This window comes from Drosophila guanche, unplaced genomic scaffold (genome assembly GCF_900245975.1).
Source record: "Drosophila guanche unplaced genomic scaffold, DGUA_6, whole genome shotgun sequence".
In the NCBI taxonomy this organism is placed as follows: Eukaryota; Metazoa; Arthropoda; class Insecta; order Diptera; family Drosophilidae; genus Drosophila; species Drosophila guanche.
The window spans coordinates 3461555-3484542 of record NW_022995755.1 but is presented as its reverse complement, the minus strand read 5'-3'; the positions used below and the strand labels follow the sequence as shown (position 1 = coordinate 3484542).

General features: G+C 44.2%; 1 protein-coding gene across 2 annotated transcripts in view; it reads left to right on the top strand.

The window, feature by feature from the left end:
• Window positions 1-9283, top strand: part of LOC117589699 (GATA-binding factor C) — a 36309-nt gene extending 27026 nt beyond the window's left edge. For both annotated transcript variants that reach the window (XM_034281861.1, XM_034281860.1), the window contains exons 6-9: window positions 4195-4338; window positions 7652-7838; window positions 7986-8173; window positions 8310-9283. In XM_034281861.1, coding sequence (XP_034137752.1) covers window positions 4195-4338; window positions 7652-7838; window positions 7986-8173; window positions 8310-8336 — 546 coding nt within the window. In that variant the 3' untranslated portion in view covers window positions 8337-9283. The remainder of the gene's footprint in view (window positions 1-4194; window positions 4339-7651; window positions 7839-7985; window positions 8174-8309) is intronic.
• The last annotated feature ends 13705 nt before the right edge of the window (window positions 9284-22988 follow it).

The following is a 22988-nucleotide window of genomic DNA, read 5'->3' as shown; positions in this document are numbered from 1 at the left end:
TTCTCACTGTGTAGCTGGACCTGCAGTGGCGCCTCCTGCGAATTCCAATGTGGGACTTTAGACATGTCCAGGCGACAAGCTCGACTCAAAGAGCCTTCACCTTTGCCTTTCCATAGTCATTTCCCCCTGCAAGCTCGTAAAATTCATTGAGCAGCATTAATGAGCGACATTAATGGCTTGTTTCTGTTTGCTGGCCATAAACCATTTTATTGATTTTTTACCTCCATTCCGGCGGGCAGGTGTGATTTTTAGCAACAGTTTCGTGCCGCGACTGCGGCTGTAGCTGTGGCTGTGGCTGCGTTTCGAGCATGGAAATGAGCTAACCTGATGTTTTAATTAGTCAAATTAGCCTGAGAGCAAGGAGAGGCCAGAATAGCAGCAACTTCACACAAATACCCTTGCTTGAGTCCAATGCCGACACACGCCTCCTTTTAGGAGGTGTAAGGAACAGCTGCAGAGCCAGTAAAAGGGATAGGAAAATTATATAAAAATACCAATTGAAATGTCAGGAAATATAGAAACTGTTGAAAGATTATATTGAGATGTGGAGAACCCTAAATAAAGTCAAAATGTGATTAGATTATTCAGAAAAAGGAAACTAGAAGAGGCCTTAAAGAATGTAATAATACGAATGAAAGGTCAAAAAAAAACTAAAGAAAGGGAAGAGCAAAAAGTGCGAAGATCTAATCGGACAGACTGATACAAAAAGTACCACACAAAAAAGTAAAATTACTCAGGACGAAGTAGAACAGGACAAGGGCAGAGGGGAGTACGGTAGAATGAGGCCCACAAGGAAACATTTTCCTCTGGGCCAATAAAATTTGAATTTTTAAATTAAATTTCACAGTCAGACAAACACACACAAAGAGAGGCACCCACACAAACACACAGCAATACACATTCACCGTTATAAATGTAACTGTTATGTGCCAGACACAAGCCTCCAGCCGCCCAATTTCAGCCCGCATCAGGCCCATTTTGTTGGGGCTAGCTTCCCCTTGCTACTCCTGGCCCTACATTCCCCTTTGTACAGCATCAGATATAGAAATTTTCTGCACGCTATCTTTTTGCCATCTTTCCTGACTGTACATATCTGGGATGAAAGGGAGGGGAAGCAAAGTGTGGGCTGATGAGCTCCAAAACAACCCCCAGAAAGGGGGCGGCCATGCGCTCTAAGCCCTCGCTGAGGGTTGCCACCAGCAGAAGCAGCAGCAGCAGCAGTGGCAGTGGCAGCCGAAGCGACTGCGAAAAATTTAATGAATGTTTTGTTAGATAACGAACGAAGTAGAAAAGCGAACAAGGAAAAAAATGAGTTGATAAAATGTCCCCAACAGAGATAGAAAGAGAGATGGAGTGAGAGAGAGGGAGAGAGATTGCCTCACTCACTGCCCGCAAGTGAAAGATGTTACACTGAGATAAGACTGTTACATCTACACACTCTCTCCCTCCCACTCGCTCTAACTCTCGCTGTCCATCCCTCTTTCTCACTCTTGGCTTGCCATCTTGACTGTGTCCCGTTGCGTATCTGAGATGGCAAAGGGCATTGCCATTGCCCAGCTCAAAAGAGAGCGCACACAAAAGCTGCGCAATAAATAGAAGTGCAGAAGAAGAGCTGGCAGCTGAAGGAGTGGGCGGGAGGAGGTGGAAATATATTTACTTTGTACATATTTACTCTGGCACCCACTCCACACGACAATCAATGCTGCTGCTGCTGCTGCCACTGCTTGCCCTTCTGCGCTGAGCTTCTCTATGTTTTACTTACAATTAAATATTTAAATGTTTTTGTGTGTGTGTGTGTTCCTGAAAATGAAAACGAAATTTGCATAAAGCAACAAAAGCTCAACAGAAATATGAGAAGCAAATTGCATGAAAAAACATGAGAAGCAGCAGAAAGATATGCCAGCAGAAGCGACGACCATTCTGTGGCAATGGTCACAAAAATATATAAATCAAGTAAAGCCCAACCGAAGGTGCCAACAAAAGCAATAACAGTCAGGGGATAGAACAGTGATGGATTTGGAGAAATGCCCAGCAAGCTTCGTACTTACATCCGAGAACTTAAAGTTTGAGTCTTCCAAACAGTTGTAGGTACTTTCTTTTATGCGTTTCTCACTGTTACAAATTGTACATTAAACCCTCTTCGAGTGTCTTAAAAATCAGAATCTGTGAGAGCAAAAACTCACAGCGACAGCGAGCAACAAAACACGGAGAGCAAAAAGTCGCAGGCACTAACAATGCAAACGCATTTTGTCATGCATTGATAAATCACAATTTATGGCCACACGGCACCAACCATCATGCAACAAAAGCCACAACAAGCACACTCATGTAGCAGAGTGTACACACAGTGTAACATAAAAGTGTGAGAGTGCACACACACACAAATAAATTTCGGTGCCGTGCTTTTGTTATTAATCGCAAGCGCCATCTTGTTTTGTATGATTGTTGCTTTTGTTGTTTTGGCGCTTGCGCTTTTTGCATTTCAATTAAACCCCAAACGCCTGTCAATGTCTGACAGTTTGTCAATTTTTCCCCATCATCTCCTCCTCTCTCTCTCTCTCCCTCAAACACCCTCTTTGCTTCGATTGCATTGACATTGATTTATGTGATTTGCTTTGTAATTCCTGTTGAGGTTATGTTTGCATTTGTGAGGTTATGTTTGGCTGAAATTGAGGTTATGTTGCCTGCTCTGTAGGTTAGGGCGGACAAGCCTGATTGAATTGACACTGTGTTGGCCAACAGAAGTTGCACGCCCACCATCCCAAATCGAAACCAGTTGCAATGGGAATGGGAATGGAATGCGATCCGGCGATCCTGTTTGTCACTCTATCTCTGTACCTCTCCTTCTCTCAGTTTCTGTGGTGTTTTGTTGCATTGTCATGTTAACAACTTAATTTATATACGCTTAAGCATTTTGGCCATGTCCTCGCTAAAGTCTGCACCAAGAGTCCTCACATAATTACCAGTCTGAATCTCTGTGTCTCTCACTATCCTTCTCTTTCCCGCCTTGTAGGCGTTGAAATTAATTTTGAATTTCTCACTTTTTCGCATTTGGTTGAAAATGTTACAAGCTCGTTAACACAAGACAGTGCCACCAAAAAAAAAGCAAACAAAAACAGAAAAAATAAAAATGCAGACACCCAAAGCAAAAGCAATACCAGACCAAAGCAAAGATAAAGATATAGAGGGGCAGATAGAGAGGGGGCCCTTGCCATATGACCTCTGATTTATGTTAATCTCCAAATCGAGAACAGGTGAGACACAGAGCTAAACAGATCGAGATCGAGATCAGACCAGACCAGAGCTGAAGCTGAAGCTGTAGCTGTGTTGCTGGAACTGGAACTGGGGCTTTGGTTGGGTTGAGCTGGAGCTGGAGCTGAGGCAGAGGCAACAATTAAAAATCAAAGTCAAACATGATCAACGCCAGTTTAAGGCCTCGTAGCCATGTGTTGTACCAGCAGCCCGAACAAGCCCCACCAACTGGATGTCTGGAAGGGTATACACTCGTATGTACTCGTACCACAGCACGTTGTGATGCAGGGGGCACGGGACATGGGGTACGCTATAACGAAGACCAAAACGCAGACAAAGTTTGTGCCACAGAGTGTGCTGCTGCCGCTGCTGCTGCTGCTGGGGCACTAGGGAGTGGGGCGATCCAAGAGGGAACTCTGTTGGGTTTTTGGGCTCTTCGTTCTTCGTTCTCCGCTCTCGTGGGTTCTTTTGGTTCTTCTGAGTTCTTGTAGCCAATTCGTGGAAATTTAAGCGTGGCACAGACATGATCCCTCCTTGTTGCTGTTGCTGTTGCTGTTGTTGTTGCTGCTGTTGTTTTTGGGCAGTTTTGTAAAAATTGTCATTTTAATGAATTGATGCTGCTGTTAACCCAAGTCGAAGGCCCCAGTTTGGGTCCAGCCTCGAGTTGGAGTTGAACCTGGGGAGGCAGAGGAGCTATGGAGTGAGGGTTTGGGTTTGCTTTTGGTATGCCATCTGAAAAATGCTGTTGCCTGGCGTGTTGAGCAACTTTGTTTGGGATCTGGTCAGAGGTAGAGTGGTTATGTGTGGGTACGGGCACTGTGCGTTAGTTTTGGCGCTGTTCAATTAGCTGATCGACTGCATTAGCAAAATCAATTTTGGAGGAAGTAGCTTAACCAGCGGATATCCTTTAGTAACCCTTTATTTTCTATTTCTATTTTCCAGACACTGCAGTCCCTGCAGAGTGCGGCCAAGCGGGCGGGCACATCCTGCGCCAATTGCAAGACCACAACCACAACCCTTTGGCGGCGCAACGCCAGCGGCGAGCCCGTCTGCAACGCCTGCGGATTGTACTACAAGCTGCACAATGTAAGTAAAACTTTCATCCACAGACCACTGGTCATCGGAACTATTAGAAATAAAGAGAGACCAGCCCGCCACCCCCATCCTCATCCAACAGGAGCTTCATCGATTTACGATTTAAGAGATTTCATGCCACATTTAACCCCCCTTGCCACCCAGGACCACTCCATAAGTGTCGGACGGGAACACAGATTAAATGTGACAAAAATGAAGTGTCCTCCCACCCGGGGGGTGGCCTTTCCGTTTAGCTTCTTCATTTGTTGCCCCAGCAGGTTGCACCCCTCATGATGAATGGCTGATGATTATTTAAAGATGCCAGTTAGCCAACCAACCAACCCACGAACCACCCTCTCAACGCGCAGCGCACACCCCTGCGACTGCGATAAGCGTCTGGTCTCTGGTGTTTGGCTGTGAAAATGCGATAAGCTTTTCCCAGATTTCAGTTATGGGCAACGCGTGGCAGGATGCACAGACCATCTCCCCCTTTTAGCTACAAATCGGGGTAATTTATGTAATCGAGCACCAGCTAAACTGCATTGGATTGAATAATGTTATGTCAGATTCCGGGCGCCAACCCCCAGCCCTGCACTCTTATTAAATATTCATTAGCCACGCTTTTCAGGAGATAAGCTCGAGTTTTTCTTCGTCTGCTCTTTCCCTTCTACCTTATTCTTTAGGTTTTTCTATCTTCCTTTTTTCTAAAACTTTGGGCTTCCCCGCGGCAAGTTTTTAATGAGTTTTGCGGCTGAACTTTTGGCACATTTACATGTCAGTGGCCCCTAAGTGATGGGCCACCTGTCCTTGTCTGGCCCCACTGTCTCTCCGGCTGGGAAAACTAATTAAGTTGCGGCCTGCCGCCTGCCACTTGCCACTTTCCACATGGGGGGAAAACTGCACTTCGATGGCTATCGGCAAAGGCGAAATATTTTTAATTGAGCTCGGCCATAAAAGGCAAATATCAAAGAGTGCTCCATTTTCGCTAATCTGATTTGAGACTGCGGGAAGAGAGAAGAAAAAAAACACAGCAAGCAAACTTTGCAACGTGCCACATGCGGCATATGTATGCACTTTGGGTGGCTTTTTCTTACAGCGAAAAGTATTTTTGCGAGCATTTTCCCGTCAATTGGACAGTGGCCCATCGCGATAAGATGCCAATCAGCGCACATTTTTGTAGCTATTTCTATCCCCCTCTCTCGCGCGGTCTGCCTGTATCGTATTGCTGCCTCTTTTTGTCGCGCAGTTCATTTCAATTCAATTCGTTTGCTATTCGGCCCGGTCGCCTGTGTGGGCCTCTCTCTTCAAGCCCAAGTGATTGGCACATTTTATGGAAATGTTGCCGTACAGTGGGTACTGGCAAGCAGCACTTTCCCCTCACATCCCCAGCTGTATTCCCCTATAGGCAGTGCGAGTGTGCTCTTCTTCATACGCTTTCCGCACACTTGCTAAATCTTCTGGCTGTTATCTGCCATCTGCTGGCAGTTCCTTGGAACTGCGAGCCTCATCATGTTAATTAACAGCAAATGAGACAATTGCTGAGCATCGCCCGATAATCTTTATGTCTGCTTATCGCGAGGAGCACAAGAGAGAGATTCGCTGCCCGCTGTGCACCGGCTGGGAGAGTGTGTGTCCAGGACAATAACTCATAAAGGTGACCTAACGGTGCCCGGTGCGCCGACAGGCCTGCAGCCTGGCGCCGTCTCGCTCTGACCCGACCCCCACCTACACACGTCTCACACAATTTGCCGACAACAGGCCAGTGTCTCTGTCTCGCTACTTGTTTGCATCGGGCTTGCATTCTGTGTGTGTGTGTGTGGATGGTGGATGTGATGTGGGTGGGCTGCTGTCACATTGCAAGTCAACTGCAGCGGCGCGTGTGTGCGCTCCACGCTCGATTTAGATTTTATGCATAAAAAAAGTTAATCTGCAGATGCTTCAGATATTGCTGCTGCTGCTCCTCGGAGTGAATTTTCCTGTGAATTCCCTAATGATCAGGGCCTGTGTGCATTAACAACTTTATGCTTTGTTGCTGCATATCAATTAAAGCTTAAGCCCAGCTGCCGACTTGCTAATTGCCACAATTTGCGCTAAACGCTAGAGAGACTATCAATTACGTGGGCTGTGCCGTGCCGCCGCTGCCGATCTCGCTAAGTGATCTTGATACATTTTTTGTTCAACGTTTGAATACTACTCCACTCCCCTTTCCTCATCCGACTCTGTAAGTGATACGTTTGTTGGGACAATCATGATCAACCCTCCGAAATGCACTCAAATCTCGGCTCTTCAGAACTCTCTTTTTCTATGTCCCGGCAATTTAACAATTTCTCAGTGTTTGCTTTTGCAAGGACAGAAAAAAAAGGCACAAACAATATCGTATAATTCACGCCCAGGTAAGGGAGAGCCGCAGCAGCAGCCCTACTCTGCCTCTCTTTGCCGCTTCCTCTTTGTAATGTTACATTTCTTTCTTCCTTTTGTCATTGCTTCTGCTCTGCTGCTGCGGAGTATCAGCTCCTCCTTTTGCTCTGCTGCCGTTGATATACCCTTGCAGGGGATATTAGGATTTTAAACAAATTGTTTGAAACATCGAAGAGTATGTTGATCAGCCTTGTGTCCCTGGTGGGGAATAGTCTGAAACTGAGAACAAAAACTCATATTTGTTATACTGTTATATTTGAATATAACTGCCATAGGAACATTGACTATGCTAGGGTATCAAAGCTTCGGTTAGAGCCTTCTGCTGCTCCTGCTGGCTCTTCCGCTGGTGTTGTTGCTGGGAATAGGGTAACTCAATATTGTAATTGTAGCGCAATGAAGCGCATGCTGCCGCTTAGATGTTCGCAAGTGATAAGCCATTGCATATGAAGAGAGGCCAGCAGCAGCAGCAGCAACAATGGCATTGGCCAAGGGAAGACTACGACAACAGCAGCAGCGCTGTAGCGAAAGAGAGCACAGAGAGGGAGAGGACAGACAAAAAAAAAGTTGCCCGGGTGCCGTTGGGAGCGCTTATCAGCGCCAACTAATCGCATTCGCAAATGTCGCTTATCTGATCGTGTAGAAATGCTTGTAATACTTCATTTTCACTTCCCGGTTGCACTCACACAAGCACACAAACACTCACACATCCGCGCACACAAACGTAGCACCCCCAACTCCTGTTGGCAGTTGCAACTGCAACAGACAGCGTGTGCAGCTAGCGGCATTTCCGGTCCATGAATTTGCATAAATTTGACCCATTTTAGTGGTCAGACACCGAGTTTTTTTTCCTTTATTGATTTTCCCGCACAAAATTTTTCACCTCTTTTTTTCCCCCTACGCTTTACAGGTCAATCGTCCGCTCACCATGAAGAAGGAGGGCATACAGACGCGTAACCGCAAACTGAGCTCCAAGTCCAAGAAGAAGAAGGGCCTGGGCGGCGGCTGTCTGCCGATGGGCGGCCATCTGGGCATGGGCGACTTCAAGCCACTGGACCCCTCGAAGGGCTTTGGCGGCGGCTTCTCTGCCTCCATGGGTAAGCATAATCTCTGCTGCTGCTGCTGCTGCTGGTGCTGGTGCTGGTGCTGCAGCTGCATCTGCAGCGCCAATTAAACGGTTGTCACTCATACTAACGCCTGTTCTCTTTATTTGCTTCTCTCTCGCTCTCTTTCTCTCTGTTTAGCGCAACATGGACACCTTTCGAGTGGATTGCATCCGGCGCATGCGCATATGCATGGCAGCTGGTATACCGGCGGCATGGGGGCCTTGGGAGCGTCAAGTGGCCTGCAGGGCGGCTTTTCCACCGCTGGTTCTCTCGGCGGCGGTGTTGTGCCCCACTCGCAGCCCTATCACTTGGGACTCAGCTCAATGGTGAGTACTACTGAAGAGGAGCAGCTTAAAACACTCAAGGTTTCGACAAAGCTCTGCCTTGCGAGTGGATTCCATTGAGAGCTTTCTTACTAAAGTTTTACTATCTTTCTGCTCTCTCTCTCCGTCTCTCTTGTAGGGCACCTGGCGCACAGACTATACGTGATGGAGCGGTAATAACTTGAACAATAATCTGTTCAGTTAATGCCACAAATGAGAAACAAACCAGATGCAACAAATACAACAAACACAATGCCAAACTGAGGACTCCTTGACAGCCAGCCCTGGACAGCCCGTTCGCTATTAGCACTTGAGATCCACATTCCCACATGTACATTTGCATGTGTGGATGGTACATAAGTACTTACATATGTGCGGGTGTGCGAGTATGACAGTGATGCCCAGGCGCTGGTTTTTCCTAATTGTAAACATTGCGTGCAATTTTTAATTATTTAAGCTTTCGTTTTGTTGCTGTCGAACCGGACCGGACTCCGAGCCGAGTGAAGCCGGCAGCAATAACAAAAAAAATCCCCCATTAAAATTAATTAAAGGGCTGCACATTTATTTGTATTTTATTTTCGCCTTTATGGCTTCTCTGTTTCATATTTCGCTTAATTAATTTAGTTTCTCTCAGCGTATTCAATTGTGCTTTATGAACTGCCATAAAAAAACAAAACAAAACAGAAACCGAAACGAGAGGGAGAGGGAGAGGGACAGAGGAAGTTTCATAAATATTTATTGTGTATATACATATAAAAAAGAGAAGAAAAATCAAGCACATAGAGAACTAAACAAAATTTTGCTAAAAACAAAAAAGCAGACAAACACCGTTACAACGCACGTCCAAAAGAAGAGAAGAGAAAAGAAGTTTTGTAAAGTAAAAGTTGAAAAAAAAACGAAAGACGATTGTCCTAATTCGCGGAATGCAATTGAAAATTGCACGAAATACTTTATAGCGTATGCCTACTGTAAACTAGTTAAATTCTTAGACTCTAAACAAAACAGACGTGATAAACAAAAAATGAAAATCTATCTATATACATATATAAATATTCACTAGGGAGCGCCCTTAGCCATTGTAAAATAAATTTAATAACAAAAAAAACTAAAACAGAAAGCAAATCTATAAATATTTCAAAGAGCCAGGGCCGCACCCAACTTTTAACTAACAAGAAACACACACACTTAAATGTTCAATGTTTAAACCTAAGTCTTAAAAATATAAACACAACACACATTAATGCATAGAAATAAACATAAAGTACTAAATTTAATTAAATTAAATTAAATGTTAAAGGCAATTTGTAAAATACATTTGTTAGCAATTTTTGTATAATTTTAGCAAAAGCCAGAAAAAGCGAAAACCTAAAACATGAAAAGAAAAAAATAAGAGCAAATCCTAACCCTAAGTTCTGTGTAAAAAGCCGGTTTAGTCGTAACCCTAATTTATGTCCCCCACTACGATATACACAACTATATATATATAGAGCTATAAATATGTATTATAAGCGATAAATGTATTGTAATTTGGCCATATTGATAGTTGAATATACACAAAAACCAAGAAAGATAATGTTTATTTAAAATCGAAAAACAAAACAAAAATCAAATGGAAAATTGTACTAAACTTAATGGCAATCACCAGAAAAATCCAGCAAAAAAAATCATAAAAATAAATAAAAGTAATTTATGAAGAAACAAATATACATAAAATACAAAAAATACAAAATCAAACGATTCTAATTGAGAACGGTAACTGAAGATGATTAATTGCCGGCGGATGAGTGGACACAAAATCGAAATTGGTTTGGTAACAAATCCCCCCTGAGCTCGGCCCCAGAATGATGTCTTCATAATGGCCATTTATGCTCATGAATCGGTCTTTAAATTTCGATGCGTCTTCGGTACACCAGAAACGTGCTTCAATTGGGTTTCTGTTCTTCTTGTGCTGTTTGGGGTTTGGTTCGATTCTCTTCTGTTCTGTGTTGATCATTTGTTATGCAGCATTTGTTGCTGGCCATTGAACGCTTGAATTATGAGTTGTTTGGAGGCGTGAAATGGCATGTTCTGCCACAAGAACAGCGCCGCAGAGCACACACCAGTGCTACTCAGCAGAGGCCAAGTTTGTTGCCTAAGTCTTTTGTACTTCAATTTGAATGCGCAGTCCAGACGAAAGCTGAGAAAACTCAAGTTCTAGCTCCCAAAAACCTGATCGAGACAGAATCAAACTATGGGAACTCCACTCAGATCTGTAAATTGTGTCATCAACATGACAAACGCGTGTCTGCTAGCCATTACAGCCCCTAACCAGCCGAGCAATATGCAATGATGACCCCATTAGGCTTTTGTCGCCCCTGCATCCGTTTCCGCTGCACCTTGCCAAAGGTTTTTTGTTCGCGATTATCAATTTTCCCAATTGCAAACAATAATATGAATACGCAGCTATCGGCCGCGTATATCTCATATATCTCATGGCAATGCAGTAATTGGGACAGCAATTAAGTGCACGGCAGGGCACTGCGAAGCCAAAAGGCAGCCAAGCAAGTCCGTATTGTTCAGTTATTGAGGCATATATATCTTTGGATGGACAGTGCAGGGAGTTAGTGAAATTATTGTACGAAAAGTCAAACTTATCAGAGGATGGGAAACCATTAAAATATCGCAGAATCTTTACGATTTTTTGATGAACGAAATGGAAATGATGTTTGCTCTTAGCTCAATGTAAGTATTTCTACCATTTGTTCGTTTCAATTAACATTAAGCTCCAGTAATATGGAAGCTCAATCAATTTCTAGATTGAGAAAGTCACATGCACTACGAAAATAATTCGTTTTAATGTCTAATTTATACTCAATGCCCAGAATATACTTCATAGCTTAATGGAAACTTACTAAGCTAAAAATTGTTATCCAAATCAATTCCCTACAACACTGAAACGCTGTGTCTACATACGAGTCCTACAATTGTACTTGAATACTATTCCGCATTCATCTGATTCGTGAGCATCACATGACCACTGCGTGCTAGGCACAGTCCGTCCGTCGGCTCTCTGCCATTACAGACCAACAAAGTTGCTGCCCAAAAACAAAACAAAGGTAGGTACATGCATATGTATAATTGCTAAATAATTACTATATAATTGAAACAAAATAAGTCATTCGAGGCAGAGCCTTGGCAATTACCCTCCCACCACTCCGCACACACAAACACAACAGACAGACAGACACAATTCACATATGTCACGGGCCAATTGTAACAGTTATAGCCGTACTAACTGTAATAGTAACTCCCACTCCAGTCCATCATTTGGCCAAGTGCGGTGATCAATGCATAGGCAATGACCAGCCATATAAATCAGTTAATCAGCATCACAGATAAGCCCGGAACTATGTCCAGCCAATGGGAAACCATTCACACACAGGCAGACAGCGAGTGAGAGAGAGTGAGGAAGGGGCACAGACATGGGATGATAATGGGGCACGCCATCTGAAACCAGTTGGAGAACATGCCACCAACGACATAAATAAACCACACAAAATATGAGCATAAATCAATGGGTTCGGTTTTGGTTCTGTGTTGGGATCGGACTTCGTTCGGGGTGGATAGATGGGTATTAGGGAAAACTCTTGTCTGTGATGGTCCCATCAAATGTTATTCGGAGCCACATGCATTAACTAATTAGTAGAGGTTCGACAGCCACAAGAACAACAAAACTGACAGGAATGTGAAAATTATGCGGCCTTAACTTTGTTTAGTTTTCTTTAAATGAAGATTTAACCGAGTTAAATGAGTTTAACAGCTTTAGAGAGGTTAAGGGCGGAGCTCGATTGTAAATTGTAAGTCGATGGAAACTGATTTTCAATGATTGCAAAGTAGATTCTAGGGATTGTACAAGATATTTTGAGTTCAGCCTATAAATGTCTGTCTGTAGTAGAGCGACTGGCCATTATATTTTAAACAATTTGTTCATAGTTCAAATCAAGAATAACTATACAAATCTGAAAAATCCTTCAATTCCCACATAATTGATAGAGAAACTTTAACGAAATATTCTGAAATTGTCATTGCTCCAACAATTTCCATAAACGATGAACAAATACATTTGAATTAATTGAATTGAGTAAATCTATGATTGAACATTTCTGTTGGAGCCTAACAGCCGACTCCTCGCTGTCTGGTCAAAGACCAAGACAACAGCAAATATTTGGTCATGCATTAACTAATTAGTGGCAACAGCGATAGGGAGTCGGATTGGGGATGGACAGAGTGGAGGAGTTCCCATTCCTTTGCTTTGACAATGTCCATTTCCTCATTGTATCCTGGCCCTGCTCTCTCTCTCTCTCTATCTTTATCGTTCCCTCTCTCGCCCTTACTCTGCTTTTGTATCCGTAGTTCTGACTCTGACTCTGTTTCTGTTTCAGTTCGTGCGTTTTGGTCTGCGTGTTTATCTGATTGGAAATGTGCACCCAACAATGGCGACACACACACACAGATACGCACGCACACATAACGAACATACAGGGACACTTCTTTAGATGATTAGCAGCGATAGTCCTTGGAAATAGCTTTTACCATTGGGAGTGCGAGTGCCATTGGAGTCGATTTAAATGAATTTTAATACGAACAGGAGCGAGAGCCGGAGCCTCGATTGCAATTCAATTTAGATGGAAACAAACATTATAATCTGTGGGCCAATTTCCATTAGCCGTATTTATCATTGGCCGACCGAGAGCTCATCAATGCCCGGCCAACTGGCAAATGTAATTGCATCTCCATTCAATATTTTCTACAATAGCCTGCCGCAATTTCAATTAAATTTCAGTTATCACACAGATACACACACACACACTCGCACAGTGGCAGCAGCAGAGCTGGAGCTTAGCCCAACGATGGTTTGACTCCGATAGCAGCTACAACTCATTGCTCTAATTAGAATTATTCTAATGAAATTAAATTGCACAAATTGCATTTGCACTTGCACAAACAGATACTCGCAGGGCTGGGGGAGGGCTGTAAATTAATTATAGAAATTGCCAGATCTCCATATGCTCCCATTTGCCTCAGCAACTTTGTCATAATTTGCTCCACACACACACACACACACACACACACACACACAATCAACTGATTAACCAAATGAGCTTCTGCTCTGCATGCCCCAAACAATCTCATTCCATTACAGTTCTCAGCTAATTTGATTAAATTAGGCATGCATCGGCCACTGCCACTGCCACTGCCAATGGGCCTGTAACTGCATCTGCAAAACTGGCCAATGCAATGTCATCACATGTCCAACTCCCAGCTCCAAACATGGCCCTGCCTGGGTCTGGTCCTGGTCCTGGTCATGGTCCCAGTTCTGGGCCTGGTCATATCAAATGCTTAATGGCAACGGCCCATGTCAATTCGTGGCATATTAAATAGGAAAATTGGCATTGGCAATTGCAACAGATATTAGTTACCTCGTTTTCCTGGCCAAATCATGAGTGCAGGGGAGCTGCAGAGCTGGCCAAGAGGGAGTGTGTAGGTAGGCCTACGACCATAACAGTGCCGGCCACAAAATGATGTCACAGTGGGGCTGACATTATTATGAATTCCGCTAAACAGTTTTGAACTTATTCAATGATTTCTCCACTCTTAACCTATTGAAATGTATTTTTTATACAAATTTAAATCCAACCTATAACTTTTCTGGAATATTTCTAGCATTATTTTGATGTTTCCAAAGTGTTTGTTAATTTTAAGAAGTTTTTGTTCCACTGTGGCCAGCCGGCGCTATCTGGGAGTGCGATCAATTTGTCGCTTGATTGTGTGCGTTTTTGCATGGCACATGCAATGAGCCTTCCTTTTAAGCCCCACTCCAGCCACTCGGCCCGTAGCCGTAGCCATAGCCGGACCTGAAGTTGGTCCTGAAGATGGAGATGACTGTGGAGATGGCTGTGGCTCCGACTGTGGCTGTGGAGAGGTTATTTGGCCTTTGGGTTAGTTGTTGACAACCAGGCACTGGCCATATTTGTGTATTATTGTTAAAAAAAATACAAAACAAAACAAACAAACACAAAAAAAAAAGAGAAAAGAAAAGACACAAACAAGGAGGCAAAAGAAGTGCCTGGCAAATATGACAAAGGCACATAAATTCGGTAGCCCCCAAGTGGTACGGATTCTATAAAAAAAGGAAAAGAGAAGCACATGCAACATGCAGCAGGCAGCAGCAGCCACAAAATGTTGCCTGTCTGTCTGGCCCAGCTCACGCTGAAAAGTTTTGTGTCGTCATCTCTTTTGGGCAAAAGTGTCAAATTTCACGCAACATGAAGCGCTAAATGTTGCCAGCAACTGTGCTGAAGTCCACGTCTGGGCACAGTCCATGTTGCAGCTTCCTTTGACTGCACTTCTGCAAACTACACTGAGAAAAACTTCGCGTTTTAAAGAAACATTTCTCAAGATTGCAGAATTCTAAAAATAAAATATGAAAACGAATTCCCTCAGTGTACCAGCAGCTACACACAGTTGCATGTTTATTGTAAATATTATGAAATGTTGAGACCTGCGATTGCTGTTCGGTTCGGATCGGATCCGATCTGTTCTGTTCTGTTGTGTTCTGTTTGCTGGGCTTCTGCTTGGGCAGCGAGAATTTATTGATGCTGCCCGATAAATGCGCCCTGAGCATGGGTTCTCTCGGGTGGGGAGAGGAGTAGGAGCAGTAGGAGCAGTAGGAGGGAGGCACATACATGCATGCACACACTCCACAGATAGAGGGAGAGGCATAAATTTCAATTTCCCAGAATTGTGCCAAAACGAATTATTGTTGCCAACATCATTTCTTGTGTAATTACCAGACTGAAGGTGATAAGCAGGCAACACTTCTTGATCCCAGGCTGAATGCCTGACTGCCTGCCTGCTGGGGCTAATTGAACATTCAATTGCGGAGCAAAATCCGCATACCAGCAGCGAAACTCTCTACTTTCGTCATCATCATCATCATTAGCTGGGGCATTGGACAGTAGACAGTAGACAGTAGACAGTGGGGAACAGGGAACAACAACATCATCGATGGCATTTGACAGGCGATAAGTGGTTCGATCTGGTCACGGCGTTGCAGTCCAGGCCCCAACCCCGTGAGGCATGTGAAACAATGGCAGTGCATAGTTTTATACGATATACTTAGTTGCTGTTTTTTTGTTGTCTCTCTTTTTGGACCCGTGGACAACATTAACCTGTTAACCCAAACTGACGGCGACGGCGACTGTTAAGTCCCCAAGCTCAGCTCAGCTCGACTCCGGCCTGGCTCGGTGTCGCCTACTTTTGGGACCTTGCCTGGTATCGCTCTGACTCTGGCCTGGCTCTGCCTCGATGCAGTGCATGAATAATGCGCGCCCACAGCTCAATAAATTTTCACTCTTTTCGCCACAGCCACAGATACAGCCACAGCCACAGCCAGAGCCAGAGCAGGGGCCGTCCCTGTTTGGCCAGAAACAAAAAATTCACACATCTTGTGCAGGCAGGTCTGGCCTCATCCTCCTCTCTATCGGCTGGTAAGGACTGGGACTGGGACAGGGACTGGAACTCGACGCAGCACTCGACGCCACAGCAGGGAGGAGGCGAGCACCTCCATGCCCAGCTGGTATGATTCATTTGCTGGACTCCGCGGAAAAAATGCACAGAAACTAAAGGCACTCGGCAGAAATTGTTGCCAAAACCATTTAAAGGAATTCTCTGGAGTTAGAAGTGCCAGAGAGACACGATCAGGGGTAGCAGAGGGCTTAGGATATGGTCATGGCCAAAAAGAAAAGCAGAGAGGAAACAAAAACCCAGACAGTCACAGACTGTGCATTGGGTGCATTAAGAGACCTTAGCAGACTGCTTGGGGTCTGCTCCCGCTCCTGCCCACGCCCCCCCTGTTGCAACTCCTACTGATCAGCCGCCCTCCTCCGGCAGTCTCCTCATCCTGCTGCAGTTGCAGTTGCATCTTGCGATTCCATTTCCTCTTCGCATGATTTCGCGCTGCGCTCTCGGTGTGCGCGCCCACAATTGTCGAGAGATTAGAGATGCTGTAATTCCATGGCCTGCGATGCCGATTGGCCTGGGTGAGTCGAGGTTTAGGCCCTCAACTGCCACAACAAGAGGAACAACAACAACAACCACAACAGGAAGAACAACGGCAGCCACCACGACGACGACGGCAATGATGATGATGATGCGGTTGATTTGGGCTTATCACGTTCACGGGAGACTGCCAGACGCTCAAAATGTTTACACGGCACTCAGAGATTGTGAAGTCTGCTAGAAAAAGTGTTCTAGAGAGAAGAACGTACAAGTTCATAAAAGCCAAATCAAATCTATCAATGTACCCATGTGAAGTCTACATCTTTGCGTTCATATTAATATCTCTAGATGAATGATTTCATTGAATGATAAATCGCTTTTTAAATACTGAAAGCCTGTGTTGTGTTCCATATTTCAAAATTAATTATACTTAGTATTTTAACTTTGAATTTCAATCTCCGAATAGCTATCTGCATTCAAAATATTCTGTATTTCAATAGAAGTAACTCATCATAATGATATGCAAACAAAACCACACATGGAGAAGGTATCGTTCCTGTGGCTACGGAGCAGAAAATGTCGGCAGCGACTCCTGGCAGGATACACATTTTATCCCATTTTTAGCCCCGTTTACAACACGCAACTTACTCTATCTTGATTGTAGTCTTTAATTATCAAGCAAATCCAATCAGACTTTAGATTTATTTTGAATCCGAAATTTTACATCAGCCTAAAGCATGGATACTTGATAGTTCGAGCTCAATCTTTTTTTCTATTTTCTATACATTATTTTGTTGTGCAATTGTTTCACCGTGTAAACCAAAAAATGACTGAGACTGCTCCATGGCGACCATCTCTGGCCTGTGTGGTGTCTCTGTGTCTGCGCCAGCATCTGCGACTGCGTCTAACAATGGCCACCATTGGCGAAGTAGCAGCCCAGCAGCCGCGAGCTGAGACTGTGGCTGAGGCTGAGGCTGAGACTAAGGCTTAGTTACTTAGTTAGTGCTCCAGCTGGGGGATCTGCCGCTCTATTCTGCCATCCTCCCCGCCTGCTCCGCCATCCCTGGTGCATTGCATAAGAGAAATATTTGTGCAATTTGATTTCGCAGAATTGCGAATTCGTTGGAATGAATTCCCGGACGCAACCTACTCCCCACATCTTCCATTGCAGGCAGGTAGGCAGGCAGGCGGCTTATGCGCATTATGATTATGATGATACCTTTGCCGCTCTTTGTTTGTTTGTTGCAAGATGTTGTTGCTGTTGCTGTTGCTGTTGGTAGTAGTGGTGATGGTGGTTCTGTTGCTGTTGCAAGTTGCAGTTTGTGCTGTTTTCGCCTTGTTTGCTGGTTTGTTAGTCGCTCGCTCGCTCGCTCACTCGCTCACTCGCTGCGATTATGGTTGAAATTCTATGCAGTTTCGCAGTCCGCGAGCCCCAACACAGTCATGATCTGGGGGAAATTCTATGGAAAAGCGTTTTCTTTTTGTGCCCAGCAAAAACGGTGCCCACAAAGACAGAGATCAACATGGCCAGATAGTGTTTGCAATCATTACAAACGACCACGACCACGAATGAGGATCAGTTTTGATTGGTTGTGCCCGCTTTTGGGCAATTTGTAAATGTATCCTGCTGTCGAGTCGAGCACCACCAAGTGCGACATTCCCCCCACTCCACCCCGCTGCACAGTAGAACGCTTCGAAATGGCTTTTTAATTAAAAACAGAGACAAAACAGCAGTTTGGAAACATTTAAAATGACATTATTACAAATAAATTTGAATACGGTAGGAGACCAAGAGAGGGGAAGCCAAAAGGTAGAGCAGAAGAAGGGGAGGAGAGTCTACACCCTCGTACACATTTTGTTGCATTTTCATGTAATTTCAATGCATTTACAGGACACTCAAGGTCTTTACCCCGCCACTCTTACTCTCTCTCTCTCTCTCTCTCTCTCTCTCTCTCTCTCTCTCTCTCTCTCTGTCTTCCTATGTAAACCTCCTCCCCACAGGTCACTTGAGGCGACAATTTTTTGTGTACTGTTGCAACACGCCCCTTGTGCCACACGAAAATGAAATGAAATGGAAAACGTGGAGAACACAAAACGAGAACTGACCAAAAGCTGTCCGGTGCCCCGGGCCAGGTACTGAGACTGCGACTGGCCATGGACCTGGGCCCGAGGTGGACCCTGGACAAGCTGCTAGGAAAATGAGACGCTTATCTGAATCTTCATAGTTGGCTAAGCGCGGTGCGGCCTCTACTCTACCTCTGCGCCGTACCTCCGCTGTTCGCTTGTGGTTCCCTTTCGTTCGGTTTTAATTGCAGCCGAAACGTGAGCGAAATGTAACCAAAAATGCAATTGTGGCTGTAACCAGGGACAGGGTACGTTCCCTCTCTATTCTCTCTTCTCTACTTTTTGTTTTTGTTTTTTTTTTTTGGTCATTCCTTTGGCTAGTTAATCGCGCGCATTCGTGCAGCATTCCTTCGGTTTGCAGAGAGACCGACCTTCCCCCACAGCGGACATTCCGCTCACCCACTCCAGCGACAATCCCTAATGAACGCAGTCAGTCCCCTGCCCGGGCTGGCATTTGTCATCGAAACATGTAATTATGCCACTTTGAGGCAGGTCTCGCATAAGACTCGTTTCCAAGACGCACATCTAACAGGGGAAGAGGGAACTGAATACTGCTTAGGATGGATCAAAACCGAACATTAGACATTTTATTGCGCGTTGGTTATAATTAGAAAATATTGCAATTATATTGCTTATATTCTTATTTAAACAAACCATTGGGTAATATATTTTAAAAACATTCAAACATGCATAACTCCTGAAGAATTTGGAGAAATAAATTGTTTGCCAGTTCCGTTTTTATTCTTGCCGAATGTCTGTATTTATTTATGTTTCAGAGTGTAAGTTGCTGAATTTTTAGCAATATATTCCCAGAATCTAGCTCTTAAAGTTCCCTCTAATTTCTCTAGTTATTTCTGCAACAAGATCTCAATTAACCATAGTTTGTTAACCAGCTAGCATAAAACTCCTCCGTAATCCATGTTATTTGTAAGCATTCCATATCAAACTTCTCAGCCATCACGCAGACATCTTTTATAACAGGTATTACGCCCAAGCTGCAGTTAACTAATCACCGAACTATCTCTAATTCATGTAATTCTGATCTAAGACAATTCTCTCACACACAGGAATGCCTGGCAACATTTGTGGTCTTGGCAACATGTTGCTGTGGTGAATGTTACTGCATAATTGTCGCCTCACGTGCAACTGGAGCATTTCAGCACCAAAAATGCTGTCTGTCATTCGCCAAACACACACACACACACATGGTCTGGAAATGACAATTAAGTGGGCGAGTGAACCCGAACCCGAACTCAAACCCAAAGCCCGGACAGGAGACATGCAAGCTGCAGCAAGATCTGCCAAAGAGTCGGAATGACAATGGCCTCAATTAGTTCAGTAATAAGCCATAAAAGCGGAGAGTACTTACCTCTCTCTCTCTCCCTTTGGTCACACGCGATGGTCATCATCAGCGAGAACTCTAAACTTTACAGTTCTGCAGCCATTATATCGAACATAACTCCAACTCCAAACAGAAACAGAAACAGAAATAAGCAGAGCAAATTCGCATTTCAAAGCCAATTACACAGTTGAATGAGTGGCCTAGAGGCAAGTCAAAGAGCAACAAAATCTGTATAAATCCATAAAATAAAACAAAATCCTAAGCAGGGATATATGTGGGTAGAATCCTTTAACAACGGCAAGAAGTGAATAAGTAACCGGATTTATGGTGGAGCGCACTGACGCAGAGTGTCCGAGCGAGTGTCCAGCTTTCGGTTTCAGCGATAAACAAACATAAAAAGTAAACGTCATTCGCATCGCTTCTTCACAGTTCAATTCTTATTTAAACAACAGCTAGAACAGCTTCCGAGAAGATATCCCTTGATGGTCCACACACCCTTCACAAGCTTAAACGGCAGCGGTAAGGGGAGAGGGAGCGGGCTGGGCAAAATTGTATTTTATTGTTAGGGATTAGAGGTAACCCTTTCGGGCTGGCTCTCTGCTGGCCGTACTGGACCACTGATAAAGACCGAATGGTCAGGTCAAGTGGAAGGGTTCCGACCCATTGGAAAGCAATTTATTTACACGTGCCACAGCTCTGAGGATTCACCAGGGCTTAGCTCACTCGCTCTCAATAATTTTGCCTGATTTGATGCGACTTTTTACGACTGTCCGTCCATAAAGTTTTGCCATGGTAAAGAATCAATTTTTGTCGCAGTGAGTGTCCGTTTTGTTTATGGCCCAAAACGGCTCTAAGCCATAATTAAGTGTATTTGTGCTAGTGGGTAATACATATACTAAATATACATACATGTAAGTCAAGTGTTTATCGCGCGGCAGCACAGCAGCCACCGCAGTACGGACTAATTAATGCTCACAATTAAATACCGATTTAGATGGCATATCGTGATGAATAATGGTGCAGAATTTGCATTGGAAATGCATTTGAAATTTATTGATTTAACTGTTTTTATTTTGTCTATTTGTAGCACGCACCCCAGCAAATAACAGCAAAACATAATACAAATCACATCCAATGAAATTGAAAGCGAAATGAAACGAAATGAAAGCGGATCAATTGCCCAAAAGATCAATTGGCAATTGACAAAGCAATCGCTCAGCCGAGATCAGATCGGATCTGATCGGATCGGTTTCGAATGTGTGTGTTTATCCATTGAGGCATTAAATCTTTGGACAAATTTCAAAATCCGACAATTGCCAACAAATGTTCAGTGTTGCGGTTTCCGTCACTCAAGCGCAAAACGAGAAACGCATTAATCCGCCTAGGATTGTTTCTCTCCTCTCTTTGAGGGTATGCATTTTGGGTTTGCCTTTCAGCTTAGCCCCCGGTAATTCAATTTACTGATGCCACACAGTCGAGTTCCCATTCCCACATTTGATGCCTCATGCCGCTTGCCACTCGGCTTGCACCTTGCACTTTCTGTTTCTCAGTTTTCATGTGTTCATTTTTTGGCGGTTTATGTTTTTCTTTTCCCTTTTCTCTGGAATACTCGGCACGCGCTGCATTTTTATTGCTTCATCCTGGCCGCAGGTTACCCAAGCAGGTGCGATTCCCAGTCGAATCGAATTCGTTTCAAGAACTGAAGAAATGTGTAATTCATGTTTCCGCAGAGGGAGAGCGAACAACCAGCCATGAGGGATACCTAAAGGTGCATTGTTATGGGGTTTAAAATACACAAATGTCCAAAGCCTAAGACGGTAGAAAGGTGAACACTCTGCAGATAAAAAAGGCAATGATACTGAACTTTCTTTAGAACTTAAACCACTCCAATGCGGAGTGGTCGCAACTTTTCGGATTTTCACTTTATTTTTCCATAAAGAAGAGTCTGCAGCAAAGGCAGCTGCTGATGAGCTCCAAATTAAATTCTTTTATTTGTTAAATAATAAATTGTTATCACCACTTTGATTCATGTTCAATCTCTGCGGATATATGTTTATGTTTAGCTGCTAGTTGCGGATATTGCTAGTCAGCCCTAGACATGGTCACAGCAGTCACCGCTGCTGATTGGCCCAAAGGCGGAGCCACAAACCCAAAGCGAGTCGTGCGCATAAATTATGGCATTAAGCTAGCGTCTGGGATTGGTGCAAGTGGTGCCTGGCGAGGGGACAAGTTGCAGCAGCCACAGCAGCCTCCAACACTTGGCTCCAAAGCAGGTTTTGTTTTCCCCCAACCCCACCTGTGATCCTGTTCATCTGTATCGGTGTGTGTGTGTGAGTGTGTGAGTGTGTGTGTGTGTGTGTCTGAGAAAACTGTTCCCAGCTAGCGCTCAAATTAGTTGGTCCAAAGTTGGCTCGCAGACACAGATCGAAACTGAGGCTGAGTACGGAGACTGGGATTTGGGATTGTGGATTGGGAGTTCGGATTGGGGGATTGGGTCTGACATGTTTATTACGAAACGCTGAGAAGACATAAATCGGAGTTGGCTGTGGCCAAAAGCCTTTCGTCAGTGCAAATTCAATTAAAATTGACATTTTCCAATGAACCCAATGCAAATTGCCGGCCCATGACAAACGTCAGGCGTCAATCAGGCGACAACCAGGATATTTATGGCCAAATGCATTATTTATTTGTCTTCTACTCAACTCTTCTGTTTGTCTAGCTGCGGAGAAATTTATTATATTATATTATAATGTAACAAATGGCTCAAGCAACGACCAAGCGACTGAGCGACCGCCCAACTTGACTCGTACTCTGTACGTGAGTTGGGCCAGCCAAGGAGTTGCACACAGAGTCCTCGAGTGTGCGGTGGCCAAAGAGTGGAGTGGCAGAGTCGCAGCAGAGTGCATTCAACTCGCTCTGCATCGAAATCGGCGATAACAAAAGCAATTTGTTAACCGCGAGCGTGTATCCCCAGCAAAGGGAAAGGAAATCCCACCAAAGTATGAGTATGTGAAAATATTAACAGCAATTTGAAACAAGCCTAAAGAGACCATCAAAGCCGAATGTTTAATGCTCTATTTTTGCAGAGAGTAATACGATTTTGAGTTGGGGCTTAAGGGATGTAAAGCTTCAATCTAAAATTAATTTATTTAAGGGTTGAGGAAACTTTTGGTACAGACAGCCGTGCCTGATGGGTTTTATTGAATGTTTAATCACTTCTCTAGCATAAGATTAACTATACCTAAAAGCTATCTTCCCAATGTAATATTATTTCTTCCCTTTCACACCAAAAATCCACTCATACCCGTTACC